At 38.2% G+C, this 17,620-nt stretch overlaps 2 protein-coding genes across 4 annotated transcripts; both read left to right on the forward strand.

The window, feature by feature from the left end:
* The first annotated feature begins 345 nt into the window (after window positions 1-345).
* LOC130997678 (uncharacterized) lies at window positions 346-2,658 on the forward strand. Of its 2 annotated transcripts, none has more exons than XR_009093144.1 (3): window positions 346-859; window positions 1,421-2,259; window positions 2,368-2,658. XR_009093144.1 is itself a non-coding variant. In XM_057923091.1 (3 exons), exons 2-3 carry the CDS (start codon window positions 1,747-1,749, stop codon window positions 2,375-2,377), a joined length of 390 nt encoding a protein of 129 aa, XP_057779074.1. In that variant the 5' UTR covers window positions 347-859; window positions 1,421-1,746; the 3' UTR covers window positions 2,378-2,658. The 2 variants fall into 2 exon arrangements, 1 of the variants encoding a protein (XP_057779074.1); XM_057923091.1 differs by having other exon boundaries at window positions 347-859; window positions 1,421-2,126.
* Window positions 2,659-14,047: 11,389 nt separating this feature from the next.
* LOC130997656 (uncharacterized) lies at window positions 14,048-17,408 on the forward strand. 2 transcript variants are annotated; one of them, XM_057923055.1, is made up of 4 exons: window positions 14,048-14,114; window positions 15,073-15,151; window positions 15,236-15,374; window positions 15,505-17,408. In XM_057923055.1, exon 4 carries the CDS (start codon window positions 16,466-16,468, stop codon window positions 17,366-17,368), a length of 903 nt encoding a protein of 300 aa, XP_057779038.1. In that variant the 5' UTR covers window positions 14,048-14,114; window positions 15,073-15,151; window positions 15,236-15,374; window positions 15,505-16,465; the 3' UTR covers window positions 17,369-17,408. The 2 variants fall into 2 exon arrangements, with proteins under 2 accessions (XP_057779038.1, XP_057779037.1); XM_057923054.1 differs by lacking the exons at window positions 14,048-14,114; window positions 15,073-15,151 and having other exon boundaries at window positions 15,158-15,374.
* Window positions 17,409-17,620: the final 212 nt, after the last annotated feature.

Here is a 17,620-nt window from a genome sequence, read left to right on the forward strand (position 1 = left end):
TGAATAAGCGAAAAAAAGAGAATAGCAAGAAATAATTACTCCCTCCGTTCCACCTATAATGAGACTCTTTCCTTGGACACGGGAATTAAGAAATGTGTGTTTTGTGTGTAGGTAAAAAAAAGTGAAAAGGTGATTTTACGTAAATAATGTATTTTTAAATTTACAATAATTCCAAATGTACAAAAACACACTTAATAGATTATTCTAAATAAACTTTCAGTTTTTTTCACTGTAATCCTTCATTTGAGAATAAAAAAGAATAGAGTGCCACTTAAACTATTCTATTCTATTTATCATTCCATAATTTAAAGTGGAGGCCCAAAACAAAATAAATAAATAAGGCCCAATCTCATTTTCTCATCAAACATGTTCACACTCCATCTCTATATCAAAACACGCTACACAGAAAACTCACACACATGGCTCATCTCTCTCGCCCCACCTCTGGCCGACGTCGGCTGCCGCCGCGCCTAATCCGGCGAGGCCGCCTGAGTCCCTCTCATCTTCTCTTATTCTACTCCCTTACCAATTTCTGTATTCGTGAATCACCAAGCCGAGCTTTAGTTTTTCCCCTAAAATTTAAATTACGGCCAGTTCCAGCCCTCTCATCCGTCCGATTCTGCTACCGGCGCCGCGTTGCCTACTCCTCCGGCAATTGGCGGTCGCCTATCTGTTGGCCCCGCCGTTCTAAGCCTCACATTCCCCCTCATCTCTCAATTCCACGCTCGAGGGGAAAAAAAGGGGCGAGCCCTAATCGTCTCTTTCTCTGCTTGAATCTGGCGATGTCACCGTTCCAAGGTGGAGACGTTCAGTTCCGTCTCTAAGCCTCACGTTCTTAGGAGTAATGATTCTTAATTTGGTGAGGTTTTTTAATTTGCAAGATTTGTTTGTAAGATATAAACCATTTTATTTGGTGAGATTTTCAATTTCTGAAATTGAATTGCTGATTTTGAATGTTCAATTGTGGTTGAGCTTTGAATTGAAAAAAATGCAGATTTTTTTTTCTTTTTTTTTCTTTCGAATGGTATTCTTTCTGGTCTTGATTTTTTTTTTCCTGATTTTGAATGTTCAAAATTTCTTTGAATGCAGATTTTCGAATGTTCAATTTCTTTCATTTTGAATGCAGATTTTGAATGTTCAATTTCTTTCTGATTTTCAATTGTGGTTGTTCATTTTTTTTTCCTGATTTTGAATGTTCAATTTCTTTCATTTTTTCAACGTTCAATTGTGGTTGAAACCTTTTGCTATTTGTCTAATTAAAACTAAATTGTGGTTGAAACCTTTTGCTATTTGTCTAATTTGAACTATGTTCTTGTTAGCTTTAATTCTCCTCTATTTAATGTTAAACTTGTTGTCAACTTTTAAAGTATCGGAAGTTTTTTTTTACTATTAGTTACCGATTGAGCTTATTTGTGGTTAGGCTTAATTCTCCTAGTCAGAACTCCGTCTGCACTTCTCTGGATCTCTGCTCTGATCTGGAGGCCAGCTCAACTCTGGCGTCTTCTCTGCTCAGCTCAGAAGGTTGTTCTGCTCTGAAGGTCGGCCCTGCTGTGCCCTCTGGAGGTCACCTCTACGCTGCTCTGGAGGTCCTCTGGAGCCCTGCTCTGCTCTGGAAAACTCCTCTGCTCTGGAGGACAGCTCTGCTCTGGAGGACTTCTCTGCCCTGGAAGTCTGCTCTGCTCTGGAGGACAGCTCTGCTCGGGAGGTGATGTTTCTCCGCTGCTCTGCTCTGGAGATTACACGCTGATGTTGGACCGCTTTGGCTCTGGAGAACGGGCGTTGGCTGCTCTGGAGTTTCCTGCTCTGACGTTGCCTGCTCTGTCACTTTTGTGCTCTGGCTCGGCTGCTCTGCCCTGCTGCACAGCTATGCCGGCTCTGGCTCTGGTCTGCCTGCTCTGCTCTGGAGCTTGCTCTTCTGTTTATTTCTCTGGCTCCGCTGCTCTGCTCTGGAGCTCCCTAGTTTTGGCGGTGTCTGCTTTGGAGTCGACTGCTCTGGCGTTGTCTGCAAGAGTGCGCTTCTGCTCTGACTCCGCTTCTCTGGTGTTGGCTGCTCTGGGACTTTTGTACGCGGGCTTGGCTGCTCTGCTCTGCTCTGCTGCACCACTCGGTGCAGCCTTCCCGCAGGAGTAGCTTGCTCTTCCTTTGTTGTTTTGGCTTTTGCGTTGTTTGCTCTCTCTTTTGGTTTGGATTTTGTTGTTTTTTCCATTTTTTTGGGCTTTCCTTTGAGGCCCCCTCCTTGTTTGCGCCTGTGCTCTCAAGGTTTTTCAATCTTCTTTTTTCAATAAAATTTTCATTTCAGCAGCATTCCCTTTTTAAAAAAATCTCATTTGCAATCATAGTTCGGTCACAATTTCTCTTATTTTGTAGGTTGCCATAAGGAATATTAGAACAGGCGCCATCAAATCTTATGAGATAAGTATCATCAAAGCTAAGTATTGATTATTGTTTTCTCATATCTTTGTTTGTTTATGTTTTTTTTTTCATATTTTTCTAGTAAAAAACATGGTGCAGATTTTGAGAGTTACAGATAAGTATTAGCAAAACTAAGTATTGATTATTGTTTTATCATATGTTTCTGTTTTCTTCGTATTTCTTTAGAAAAAAATTACTGTTTTGGCAGCTAGGTAGCTTATCTTAATGTCTTTTGATAAACTTAAATAAATACTCCCTCCGTCCCGCCCAAGATGCTACATATTCCTTTTTGGGCCGTCCCAACGAAGATGCTACATTTCTATATTTGGCAAAAATAAAAAATTTTAAACACTTAATTAACACTAATTAAGTATTTCTTTATTACATTCTCTTTCCTACTTTATCACTTTATTATCTTCTCTTTCTTACTTTATCACTTTCTCTTTCCTACTTTATCACTTTATTACCTTCTCTTTCTTACTTTATCACTTTCTCTCTCCTACTTTATCACTTTATTATTACACACTTAAAACATTAATCTACAACTCCTTAAATCTCGTGCCGAAAGGTAAATGTAGCGTCTTGGCCGGGACAGAGGGAGTATGATTTTGAATTATTTTAGTTTTTTTAAAATAAAAAATGTATAATTTTAAGTTGTGATGATTTACTTTGTTCTGTATAGTTGATAGTATTTTTTACTTTGGTCTGCAAGCTTGAATAGTATACTTTTTTGTAGTAATAATTTACCTTCTAAGTTATGAATAGACTTCTAATCATTTAGAATAAAAAATTGCCTGAAAAAATCGCATTATACAAAACAGAAATAGAAGTTCTCATTTTTCATTTGACTTCTGACTAATGTATACAACTTGTGCTACTAAAAATGGCTGTTGTATGAGATTTTGTACAAAAAATTGCCTGACTAATGTATACAACGTATTCAGTATAAGTTTTGCACTTTCATCATTATCATAAACTTGTCTGCTGTATAGATTCTAATAATTATGTTTAGCTCTGTTTTTGCTTAGAAGTGCAGAAAATAGGTAAAAAACAATCTAAAAATATGTAGTGTAAGAAACGCATAAAATAAGAAGAAAAAAAAGAAATAAATGAAATAATCTAAAGAGTAATAAAACATAAAGAGACACATAAAATAGGAAGAAAAAAAGCTTAAGATTTGAAAAAGAAATAAAAAAAGAATCTAATGATGTAGTAAAACAAAAAGAAACACATAAAATAGTTATATAAAGACAGAGCAAAAAGATGCAGAAATACAAAGCAAAAAGATACACATAAAATAGGTACAGAAACACATAAAGAGAGAGAAGAAATAAAATGATGTAAGATGCTATTATAAACCAAAGTATAGATACAGAAAGTCAAAAAGATGCAGAAATTGATGCAAGCTTTTATGAAGAAATGAAAAAACGAAAGCTAGAAGCTTAGAGAAAAGAAATTGTAGACATTCAAGCAAGAATTTGCCAACATTAAAGATAGAAAAGAAGCTTCTTGAATCTGCTGACAAAAAATAGAACGTGCAGATACTGAATCAAGAAGTTGCCAAAGAAAAGAAGAGGAGCAAAAAAGAAAGTGAGCTGCTGCACACATATAAGCAAGAAACTGCTGAAAAAGAAAGAGAGCTGCTGCACACATTGAAGAAAGAAAAAAAGAAAGAGAAGCATACAGAGAAAAATGGAAGCTGCCGAAAACAGAAGAAAAAAGGAAGAGAAGCATGAAGAGAAAAATGGCTCGTGAGAGGGGAAATATAAAGAAGATATCTTGGAGGCTAAGTTTTGTATCAATGGTGCTCTGCAATACTTGTCTTGAGCCCCTCAATTTATAGTTTTAAATGTATACTTGTATATTATATATTTATATTATATAAGGTATGGCAGCAATTGTAAAAAAAAAAGCTGAAAAAGATATGTTGAATAGTGTAAACATTAAATGCACCCATGTGGAATAGTAAAAATATTTATTGATCGGATCATAAATGAGAAGCATAAAAACATCCAGAAAGCACATGCAGCACATAATATACATTGCACGCAAAACGAAAAAAAATGTAAGGCTGAAGCAAAAAAATGCGGGAATCTGTGTTGCATTTTTGCACTGGAGTAGTGTGCATTTTTGCCAAAACTATCCTGGCTTTAGATAATAAATAGATATGAAGATTTTGAACACTTCTTCCTGAATGGCAACCCACGGTGTTAAAACGCTCAAATCTAATAATCTCCTACGGACTAATTTCTTATTTCTTTGCTCTAATTCTTAATTTTAATTCTATTATTTCTTTTTTTGCTTGAATTTTAATTCAATAATTTGTTTATACACAGTTACTTAGGAGTACTATCTTTTCGAATAGATAGTAATATAAAGGATAAATAGTGTATAAATATATGAACTTTACTCACTTTTTGGTATTTAATACTCCCTTCGTCCCGTTATTAACGGCTCAAAAGGAGAGTAAAAGTAAGGGAAAAAAGTGAGTGTGGTCCACACAATTAACACTAATTGTAACTTTATTATGGTAGCTAATAAAGTGATAAGAATCTGCTTTTTCATTTCTTTTGTTTCATAATTTCGTTTAATTTAATGCAATATTTTTTAATTCAATTAAATTTAATGCTATATTTTCAGCCCAATAACTATTTGATCTGTTGACCGAATTCTAAATGACAAATGACAAATTGGAATAAAATAAAAAAGGCGCCAAGTGGGAAGCTAAAGTCAGATTGCATTAAAAATTTGAGGAAATTTCAAATTTCCCTCTAACATCAAATGTACACAGAAATTCTCAAAGCTTTAAATACATTCATTTCAGCCTCTTTCTTGAAGCAGAACCTAAACTACACAAAAAAAGACCAAATGAGGAAGAATGATTTATCCCTCTTTGAAAGAGCATCTATGCTTCAATTTCTTCAAGAAGACAACAAAAATGGCAAACCGGCCTATGGTAAAATGCAAGTAGCAGTTCAGAAATTCTCTAGCTCGAGACGGACTATTAGTTGCTTGTGGGTTGCATCAAAGAAACAACAAGAGCAAGGTACTATGGTTAGTTACACAAGTGGCAAAATCAATGCTCCAAGAAGAAAAAGAATTGAAATAGATTTAGAGTTGATATCATCTTTAGAGTTATGCAAGAGATCAACTATACGAAGGCTTGCAAATGGAATTCGGTGTAGTAAGAGCACTATGGGCAGATGGATAACTAAAGGTTGATCAAAGCTCACACTAGTGCTATAAAGCCTGATCTAACAGCTCCTAATAAGCTGCTAAGACTATGGTTTTCACTCGAGGCATTAGAATATGATCGTATTATGAGGACCTTGAAGTTCAAGAGTATGCAAAACGTTATCCACATAGACGAGAAGTAGTTCTATATTACAAAAAGCTCACACAGATTCTACATGACTCCAGGTGAAGCCGAACCCCATAGAATATGCAAGAGCAAAAAATTCATCACTAAGGTGATGTTTATGTGCGTTGTGTGCAGGCCATTGCTTGACCCCGATGGAGAGGTTTTGTGATGGAAAAATAGGGATATTTCCCTTCACTGAATGGGTTCCAGCTAAGAGAAGTAGCAAAAATAGAGAGGCTGGTACTCTAGAGTATAAACCAATTGCTTCCATAACTAAAGAAGTCATCAAAGACTGTTTGATAAGAAAGGTACTACAAGGAGTTATGATCTATTCTAAATGTAATGTATTTTTTATTTACAGCTACTAATTAATGAAGTAAACATTCTATTTTTACTGAACTGCCACAGATCATATCAGCCATCAAGGCAAAGTGGCCTGCATTTGCAAGTACAAATATATACATTCAGCAAGATAATGCTAGGCCACATATAAAGGATCACAACCCTGATTTCAGGGCGGCAGCCAGTGGTGATGGCTTCAACATACATCAACCACCTAACTCGCCGGATACCAATATAAATGACTTGGGCTGGTTTCGGGCAATACAAAGCTTACAAACTGAATCTGTGTGTTTCAACGTGGATTCACTTGTCAAAGCAGTTGAGAAATCTTTTGAGGAACTTTCTGCTCAAACTTTGAACAAAGTGTTCTTGAGCCTACATGGGTGTATGATTGGAACGATGAAGGTTAAGGGGCAAAATTGCTACAAGATACCCCATATGAAGAAGGATTCACTTACTAGACAGGGTAATCTTCCCTTAAGTTTGGAAGTTTCCCCTGATCTAGCAAAGGAATGTATTGACTACCTTATTGACCAAGGATTTCAGGGGATGACTGAACTTCCAGAGCTCTCTCATCACGGCTAGGACTGATTGGAGGGGAAGCAAGAAATGAAGACCTTGAAGCAATGGCAGGAGTCTAAGATGATGGTAGGGTATATTTTTATTGGAAACCTAATGAAATATCCTAATCCTAGTTTTGATGATACCAAAATCCTTAGGTTTCAATTGTAATAGACTAGAACTGCTCGAACTCAATTGTTAGAGCTTTTTTTTCTAGTTTAGTTATTGTTTTGAAGACTGAAGACTGAAGCCGGAGGACTGAAGACTGAAGACTGAAGTTGCCGACTGATGTAACGATGAAAGGCAGAGTCAAATACTGATATTTGACTAACCAGTCCAAGAATCAGCTACGACTGATTACTTAATGCAAGCCACGTGGATTTAGCGGACTGATACTAAAGTCAAGTATCAGTTAAACATTCTTCCTCGGACTGAAGCTCCAAAGCTTAAAGGAAGCCACGCACTCCAGAAGTACAGCCGCATTAAATGCAGAGATTTCGAGGATCGTCCTTTCTCTGTAGAGCCTTCCTTTTTGGTGATTACCTTTTCAGAGAAGTCATATCTCTTGCTCTCAAAGTAGCTGTTCTCACCAAACAAAGGGACCTCGAAGATTGGATCCTCAGCAAAGTTCAAATCTATCTCCACCGAATGAATTCTTGAACACCATTTCAGCCAACGGATCTATTCAAGACATCTCCTATAAATAGAGCTCGAGGATCACTTCAATCTACACCAATTCAACTACACAAGCTGAAACCGATCCAACTACACAAGCTGAAACACTGCCGAATTTGTTACTCAGCAATTCAAAGCCATTCCAAAGTTTGAATCGAAGAAGAGAACCACAAAGCCAAAAATCAGTCACTACTGATTACATACATTCTCTTAGAACTTAGGTAAATATTTTTTATCCAAAGCCTATGTATAACTGATTACAGAGAACTTGTTCTTTGTAATCTAGTTGGCAAGTTTTCGAACCTCTTTTCAACCAACCGAATTAAGAGTTTGAGCCGAGAGAAGTTCAGACCAGTGTTCTGACTCCAAGAGATCTTTAGTCTTTGCAGAAAGGCATAGTTTTGTCTCAGTGAAGCTAAGAGTGAGAAATCCAACCCAGTGTATTGGTACTGAAGATTGGATCTTCGGTTGTTTAGGTTTGCTGTGCACCCGTAAGCACAAGCCCAGTGAAGTTGTCAGTCTGATCAACTGACCGTGGATGTAGGAAGTATTTTCCGAACCATGTAAAAATCTCTTTGTTGTTTATCGCTTTCAGTATTTACTTTCCTTATCTGTGCACAAATGTTTTATCAACTGAAACTTATTAATAGCAAAGTGAAACTCAAATCTTGACAACTTGCTTAATTACAAAGGCTATTTCGAAAGAAAAGTTTTCCGCTGCCAGTAATATTAATCGAACTGATATATCTCCGGATAGTCAGTAAGATTCATATTACTCCTCTGTTTTACAAACTCGGCTGAAGCTTAACGTGGATAAGTTAAAGTCTTTGACTTAACTGATATCTCTTTACTGAAGAGTGTTCAGTATCAGTCGCCAACCAAAGTTTCACTAATCTCTTTTAACTGAAAAAGGTTGTGTCAGTTTGTTTTCGTTTGAAAAATAGCCTACAGGTGTATTCCCCCGCTCTCATACACCTATTCGAGACCCCAAGGGACCTAACAATTGGTATTAGAGCAGGTTGTTCGCAAGAACAATTTCGCTTTGACCTTGTTCTAACTGAACTAGATCCCACTCAAAAGGGTTGTCAAGAGTTTTCAAAAGGATTTCAAAACTTCTGCTTTCTTCTTTGTGCTAAGTGCTCCTTCTCTGCTTTCTCTCTGTTTTTTCTTATTTTTGCTATGTCTTCTAACCCCTGCAGTTCATTCTCTCTTCCTCACTCCGAAGGGAATGAAGACAAGCAGCTTGATAAAGGAAAAGCAATTGTTGAAGAAGAACTTGAAGATTTGAGCTCATCACCAGATTCCACTACTTCAGAACAAGATCTTCTTGAAATCAAAGAAGTTGAACAAGCTTTAACTCTCTACAGTGATCAAAGGATAATTCTTGAGAATGAACTTGTGTGAAAACAAAGATTGGAGATATCCATCGCCAAGACAGCCTTAATGATGAAGGAAATCTCCCTGATCACAGCTGAAGAAGAAGATGAAGTAGAACTGGCTATTGAGTATGCCAGATTGGAAAGCTTGATGCAGACAAGTCAGAATGAGAGAGATCAACTCATACAACTTCCCAGAGACGTAGATGCAAATCTCATTTGGACGAGAAGAGAACTTGACATGGCATTGATCAAAATGTCAAATACGAGAGTCAAGAAAAAGGAATGGGTTGAATTCGGCATGAAGAGAGTCAAAGTAAAACTCTTTCCATCTATTTCAAGAGAAGGTTATCTTGAAATGAAACAAATTGAAGACGACAAGGGAAAGAGAACTCTGACTGCAAGTTCCTCACTGACGACTGAGCATCAAGAAACTCTGACTAATGACTCTTCATCACAAGAAAGAAGATCAGTCACCTATCCTGAAGCAGACTTATCAACTCGACTGATGGAACTTTCACTCAAGTTTCTTCAAGACTCCACATCAGACGAAGATGATGAAGAAAGAAAGAAGGATAATGAAGAAAAGACTGAAAAAGAAGAATCAGAAGATTCTATGCGTCAGAACATCAGTCAAAGAACTGAAGACTCAACTGGAGTTTGCGAAAAAGGCATAAGTCAAGGGGGAACTTCATCAACTAAAGATTCATGACTGACGCCACCAGCCAACAACTAAAGAGGGACTAAACCTCATATCAATCATCATCATGAAATCAACTGGTTTGTTTAATCAGTTGACTTGTAAGCATCCTTCTCAGTTCTTAGAAAAGTTTGACTGAAATGCTTTATCTATTTATTAGGAATAGTTTAAGTTATCTGCTATGTGAATACTGAGCTTTTGAGTTTTAATGAAAAAAAATTTATTTTATTTTAAAGCAGTTAACTCCACGTTCGCACGATCCCGCCCTTTTTACTAACAAGCACGATCCCGCCCTTTTTACTAACAAGCGGAATCCACGACATGTGTTGATCCCCTATTTGTCCGGATTTCAAAAGATCATTGAAATCGCCTTGGACACGTCTTTCCATAATACCTTCAAAATTGATTCATCTTCTACAAGGATCCTCTCAATCCCTCAACTCCCACTTTCTCTCTTCTATTCGATAATTTCTAACTCTGTTTACTCTTGTGAGAAAAGGGATCCAAAGTTTTGCAGAAAATCCTCATGATTCATCATGATGAAATCAACACTGTGTCACTGCCACATTTCCCAAGATCTTGGCCAATGAAAATTCAGAAAAATTTCAAGATCTTGCTAGCTATTTCTTTTACACATTTGTCAAGACTACACCAAGGTCCAAGTTTCAAGGAATCGATGAAGTCTTGACTCATGATGAAATGGAAGCTCTCGAGGATGATATTTTTGAGAAATTTGATGTCACCAATCTATGGGATGCCATTCATGATTGGTCACCAAACTTCAGGTATTATCTGATCTCCAGAGGACTTCTCAAAGAAGATCTCAACAGCGATGATGAAATCCCTTATGAGATTCCTACATCCCGAGCTCCTCCATTTGCTGATGACAAAAGAACAGAGCAACCAACTGAAGAAATACTTTCGGCCACAAACCTGTCAACAAATGAAGAGATCCAACTGATGAAGGACAAACTACAAGCACAAGAAAATGAGATATACGAACTAAAGGTTAAGTTTGTCTTTCTTAAATCAGCAGTCATGGATCTTCAGCATCAATGCGGAATTCAAGCCACAAGTGTTGCAGCAACTGAACCTCATAGTAGTATGGAGGAAAACGTAAAGGAGAAAGAGAAAGGGAAAGAAAAAGAAGAAACAGAGACTATCATGAACCCTAAAGAAAGAACCAACAAAAGACTTCGCGTTGGTTAAGACCAAGTGAAGGGGTAAGAAGGTGAAGATAGTTAAACTTTTGTTTGTTGCTTTTGAATGGAAGAATTATTGAAAAGATTCTGTTTTTTTTTTTGTTTGATGTTTCGTGTGTTCCCTATCGCGATGTTGGTTTATCATGTTTTAGCAATTGATAGCTTATCAGTTATAGGTTTGGTTTGTAACTGATGAATTATCAGTTAATGAGTTATCTTTGAATGAATTAAGTATCTTTGTACTTAGACAAATCCTCATTGTCTCACTCCTTATTATTGACTACTACTTTTACGCAACTATGATTAGTTTTGAGATTTGTTCTGTCATATTTTTTAGGGGGAACTAATTTTAACTTTTCAATTGAAGTCGTGGAACTGACTGATTGCAACGATCAGTCAACCAGTGAATAACTCTATTTTTGTTGTGCACTAAAAGGAATTTATCAGTTAAATCAGTTATGAACTCTCACTTTCACAATTTTCCTTAACTTAACTGATACTTGTTTTTATCTTAACTGATTGTTGGGAACTGACTAAAATAATATTGTTGGACAAGTCATATTCAAATTACATTTAAAAATTACTTTAACTTGTCCCGCCTTTGATATGATTTCATGCACAACCCTTTCCATACTAGAGATTATGCCAAATATTCTTTATCTCTTAAATCTCTTATTTTAAGGAATTTCTCTTACGGGCATTTAATGCGGATTTCAAAAATCATTAAATTCAACTCGACGCACGGATTTCAAACCACCGACATCTTTTCAATTGCCCTAAGTAACTGTTCTTCTTCCATGATCACACGACATCATTGCTTTCTCTCTCACCCCTACCAACTCTTTTGTCTATCTTTTCTCTCTTGCATGCAAACTAACCCCTGTTCCACAACAATCTACTGTGAGACTTTTTCGTTCAAAATTGTGCTCTCTTTCAGAAATCTCAGATATGGCAAAACAAGGTGACAAAAAGAAACATGTTGATTGCAACATAAAGGATGTTCGATATGAACACTCAGTGGATACTCCATCCTTTCAATTGCAACAAGGATCCGTCGAAGCCGAAGAAATTTTGTCACAACATCAATGGCATTCGTTTGTCGAGAAAGAGCCAACCTCTCTTCTGTCATCACCAATCCAACAGTTCTATCAAGAACTGAAGTTCAATGAGTCCGGTGGACTTTTCACCAAAGTTCAGGTTTTCACTTCTCCGGACTTCACAACGCAAGAAGAAGTACCCATCAATGTTACTAAAGTTGTTCGAGAACTGTTCGCTCTGTAAACATTGGTCCAAATCCATCCTCCATCACTGATGCAGAGGCCAACAAAACTCTCAAGGAATGAATAAGACTGATGAGTCCACTGAAGGGACGCTCAGGATATCTCTCCTCAAACCTAGTCATCGTCTACTGGCTAAGATCATTCAGAAATGTTGGATCGGAGCCACAAGAACTCCAGACAAAGCATCCTAGCCACAGAAGAATATTTTGGCTGCTCTGATGAAGTCTGGTCCTTTCAATTGGGAGCAACCCTATCTTGATCTGCTGTGCGGAGAACCTCAGAACTCAAAGCCTGCAAATCTACTCCGACAAGGCAACAGAGTCTCCCAGATCATCATCCATGGAACTTGTCATCTTCCTCAAATCTACTGGCCAGAAACTCTAAAGGTAACAGATCACATCCGCCTATTCAAAGTTGCAAAGGGAGGACCAAAGAAACCAAAGGTGATTGAAATCTCATCACCTCAATCTGGTGAGACTGATCCCTGTGAATCTCCAACTGATCCACTTCAGAGACCACCCAGACCTTTCGGTGGAGATTCTTCAACCCCTACCCAAACTCCTTCCAAAGCTCCACCTGTCTCCATCTCAAATGTGCCTCGCCATCCACGATCCACATCCTCAAAGGTTTCAGCCAAATCATCCTCCCAGTCAAATACCAAACTCCCCATCAAATCCCTCACCAAAACACTGCCTAAACATAAATCCAAGGGCAAAGCAGTCCAACAATCATCCTCTGTGCCAACTCTGTATGGCACCTTTGAACAAATCAAGGTTGTTGAAACAATGCAAGTCACAGCCAAGAAAGATGCTTCTCAACACTTGAAACACCTCCTCGGTGGACTAGATACCTCTCTAGAAGTCTACAAGAACCTTCATAGACTTCTCGCCTTCACAATCCTCAAAACTGCTCATTGCTCACAAGTCAATGAACTTCAACTGCTTGAGACTGATAATGTTTTCGCTATTGAAGAAGTAAAATTATACAGCATCTTTAACTTCCCCAGATTGTGGGATGCCATTTATGGATTCGACAAATTCGCCTTGGACTACCTTGAGTCGCAAGGGTACACCCGAGGTCCTCGGATCATCTCTATCGATGCAGGAGCCTCCACTTCTAAAGTTGCTGCAGAGACAACTGATGTTGCTCCTTTGATCTTTGACGCAGTTGATCATGTGTTTCCTGATCAACAAAGTCTGGTTACTGCAGCCAACATCCAAGAAACTCCTGTACCTGAATCTGCTCCTTAGGAAAGCCCCGTTTCTGTGCCTGCTTCACAGGACACTCCGGTCTCCACAACATCCAATCGGCAGGTGACTGAATCCTATCCGTCATCCAACTGCAGATGAAACAACTGCTACTCCAGTTCCGAATCAGCAATCACCCCAGACGACTGAACCCATCAGTTGTCCTTCCTTTGAAGAAACACAGCTCATAGATACTGATCAGACTGGATTCCCCACTGTCTGTCCAGTGTTGGACAATCCAACAGTTACTGTTGAAGATCCCTCTACTCTGAAAGGACTTGTAGAGGACATCAGTGAAGATTCTTTGCCGTCGTCATTTCCACGGGAATCATCTGATGATCCTACTTAAACAGAGAATGTCAACTTCAGACCTTCTTTTTGTGACAGCCCGAAACCAAATTATTTATTAAATATATTTATTTTAAATTTCAGTTATTGTGAAAGCATTTAAATGGTGAAGTCATTGAAAATTTTATTATAAGCAAGTTTATAAATTGTCTAGTCGCGCCCCTAGTTAGGAGTATGACTTTGAACTATAGGTTATACCTATAGAAATAGAAATTTATATTCACAAATATATTTATATAAATTTGGGCTTAAATACAAATTACTTGCTTGAGCCTATTTAGACTGGGCTTATAATTAATTTTGGATTATAAACGAAATATTATGTATTGGGCCTTTCATTTAAGTTTCAAGAATTTGAATTTGTTTTTAGCTTGAGCCAAATTGACAGACCCAGTCCATAATTGGATATGTTTATATTTTCGTATCCTCCACGCATCAATCATACAACCGCCATACTTTTATTTTTGATCCACCGCCATACTTTTCTATATATATATATATATATATATATCAGATTCAATCACCTCTGTATATCCCCTTTTCCACATCTATAATTTGCAAACACAAACTTGTCCAGCAAGGACTCAAGTTCGTTCCTTCCACCGTAGAGGTAAAATCTATTACTATCTGATCTCAATACAGAAAATGTTTCCTTCTATTTTTTCTTTTATGGAGAGAAACAAAACCAATAAGCTTCCACATAAATTATCATACGAGGACCCAAATACCCAACACTTTGATTCACAAAATCAGATGCCCAAATAAATGAACTTATTTAAGCTAAAACAAATAAAATGAAATCAGCAGACTGAAATTAGAAGAGGAATTAGAGATGAATTTGTATGAGCAGCAGCGCCGGATCTGGGATGGTGGGAGGCGGCTTGACCAACCGCTGCTCTCTGTCTCGGGGCGGCGAGGGTGGCCACGCTGTCGGCTGAAGAGGGAGAAGGTGAGGGCGGTGTCAGGTAGGAACAGGCGGCGGCTGGCGGAGAATGACGTCGGAGAAGGAGGCGGCCGCGGCTGGGCGCTGTTGTGGCAGGAGAAACAGAGGGAGAACGACAGAGAGGGAGAGAGGTCGAAGGGGGCAAGAGATGAGGGAAGAAGGGGGAAGGGAGAGGAGGCAGGGCCGCCGGCTCCGGTGACGGCGTTGCCGTCTGATGGCGGTGGCAGGAGGAAGACCGAGGAAGGGAGAGAGAGGGAGGAGAGAGGCGAGCTGCTGTGAGGGAGTGTTGGCTGCGTGAGTGGTGTTTGGAGTTGTGTGGGTGTGAGTTTAAATTAGGGAATTGTTAAGTGGGCTTGGGTTGTTTTAATTGTAATGGGCTTGAGTTTATTAAAAATAATTGGGCTCAGATTTTAATCATCTTATGGGCTACAGTTTTATTAAATAATTGGATTTCATTTAAATTACTTATGGGCTTGAATAAATAGCCAATTAATCATAATTATAATAGCAATGATTTTCATATGAGCTCAACTTGATATTAAGTTAGGCACATTAAGTTTAAATTATTTTTCTAATAAAGTTCAGTTAGGCCCTTATGTTTTATTATTTGAATTTAACTGACTAGGTGCGGCGCGACTAGCACATGAATTTTCATTGAATTGTTCAAGTCAGTTATCAAGTTCAAACTTAAGTTAAAGTTTCAGGTGTGGGATTTATTGCAGTACATGCTGTGGTTAATTGTTGTTCATTTTAATATTATGTGTTTGTCATATGTGTTGTAAATTCAGTTATATCGCTAGGGGCCCGCTCAATGGGTCCAGGACTTCACCGTCCTTGGTATGCCACAATGCGATTTCATGTTACAGTTAAGGTTGCAACCTATTCGCCAGGGGCCCGCTCAATGGGTCCAGGACATTAAAGTCCTTGGTATGCCACCGTGCGAAATTCATTTATCAGTACAGTGCAGTGCGTATGTGTTGACCATTTTATTAACGTGGACAATGATTGCATGTTCCCACACTGAGTATATTTCATATGCTCATCCCATATTTAACAGTTTCAGGTAATTGACGTTGGAGACGCGTGGAGGGTCGAATGGGCACATCAAGTCATTTCGCAAATAGTTAATTTTAATTGCAATGGCATCTAAGCATCTAATGCTTTACTTAGTAAAGTTTTGTGTTTTAAATTGATTTCAAATTATGATTGAATTAATAGTTAAATATCTTCATGGCTTGTTTATGTCATGATTTGGGACAATGTGTTGATTGTTGACTTTAAATCAAAGTTAGTATTTGAGTATATTATTTAAAAGTTAGTATTTTCTTAAAATCGTTTTAAAAAGTGTTTTAAATTTATTTAAAAGTGTTTTAAAGATTTATATCGTTTAAAGGTTTACATTATTTAAATTATTTTTTTGAATATATATGTACACATATATACATATAGACTTCCGCATTAAATATTTATTTAAAAATTTAGAATAACACCTTAATTAGATTAGGGTGTTACACTTTTGCTCCTTATTTTCCAACAAATGATGAGCAGCTCATTCCCTCGGCTCCAGCCACTAAAGCTGATCATTCCACTTCTCATCAAGGAGCTTCTTCTTCACAGAGGCAACACAGGGCACTGCATGTTCCTCCAGAGCTCCCTGTTGAATTTATTGAGAACCCACGCAAGCCCAGAATCGTCAGGTACGATTCTGATGAAGAAACTGATAGCTGGATCACTGAATGGAAAGGAAGACAACCTCACAAGGTTACCTTCAAGATTCCAGAAGGCACAAAAGATCCGATCCAAGCGTTATTGGATGTCATCTCTGATCAGCAACTGGAGATTGCGACACTCAAGCATGAGCGAGAACGTCAAGACATTTATGGCACAAAATTTCTCAAGCAACTGATCGCAGTTGAAAAATAGGCGACTACCGACATGATTGACCACGATGTTCGCCTAAAAATCTTGCCCACAGGATTAACGAATAACGTATCAAGCACCTCAGATATGTTGAAGAAATGATCCCTACTCAGACCATTGTGCCGATATTGCAAAAGAACTTCAATGATCTTCACAGGCACGTGTTGGATGATGAAGTCCAATCTAAACAACAGATTCTGGACACTCAACATCGCCTTGATAGTCTCCGCATCAAATTTCTCAAGGAATTCATGACTACCACTGATGCTAAACTTCTTGTTGCCGAAGAGCTCCGTCCTCTCACTATCAAAATTGCTCAACTGGAAGGCGAGATCAACAATGTTCATAATTCATCCGATTCTGCTCTCATCCAGATGATGCTCACTGATATCCAGGAGCTCCAACGGAAAGTTAGCTCTATCCCTGGTGATGATGCCAAAAAGGGGGAAGAGTATTTGGATGATCGTGCTTCTACTGATCTCCCAGCTGAACTTGCACAGGCCTTTGCCAAATCCAAGTCTCTCGTTTTACATACGGCTCATGCTCCCTCAGTATCAGGGGAGTACAGCAGAAAGATGCCTAGAGAAGAAAGTTCATCCAGAGTTCCTGAACCTAAAGCCAAGAAAGCTCTCAACCTTGGTGACAATGCTCCTCATCCACCTCCCACTCTCAGTCTGCAAGAGGAACAACGAATGAGACACTATGTTCAAGAAGGTCTTCTAGTATCCTATCTGGACAGATTTGAAGGAAAAGATCTTTGGGTACCCGCTGATTTAAATGATTGGTGGGAAAAGCTAAAGGAATGTTATACCAAGTGGATAGTCTTTGCTAATCTGAATCGGTCTCCTGATGTTCAAAGAGAAGCCTGGAGATACTTCCTAGTCAACTGGGTCGAAAGAGGAATGATCGAAAGAATTCAAGCTGCTCAGAAAAAAAGCAAGGATACAAACGATTCCCTATCCACTGAAGAAGATTGTCTGCCCTCCAAGAGTCAAGAATAGTGTCAATCGAGACATAATTAAGAGGAAAGCCAGAGCTGTGTGCAAGGTTTGGGACATAACCAAGGACAGTAACTCAAAAGCCTTTTATGATATCTGGAATACTGTCTTTAGGTTGTATGATCAGAGACCTTAGATTGTAAGGGTTGTTTTCTTTTGTTCTTGTTTGTAATGTAACTAATTTCTCATGAGTTTTCAAGAAATGAAATGACTTCCCTTTTGATCTCAACCTGAAGACAATACCTTTTTGTCCAG

Source organism: Salvia miltiorrhiza, chromosome 8 (assembly GCF_028751815.1).
Source record: "Salvia miltiorrhiza cultivar Shanhuang (shh) chromosome 8, IMPLAD_Smil_shh, whole genome shotgun sequence".
In the NCBI taxonomy this organism is placed as follows: domain Eukaryota; kingdom Viridiplantae; phylum Streptophyta; class Magnoliopsida; order Lamiales; family Lamiaceae; genus Salvia; species Salvia miltiorrhiza.

Bases quoted from the DNA above. Each gene is read 5' to 3' on its own strand.
- LOC130997656 (XM_057923055.1), top strand. From the start codon at position 16,466: ATGATCCCTACTCAGACCATTGTGCCGATATTGCAAAAGAACTTCAAT.
- LOC130997678 (XM_057923091.1), top strand. From the start codon at position 1,747: ATGTTGGACCGCTTTGGCTCTGGAGAACGGGCGTTGGCTGCTCTGGAG.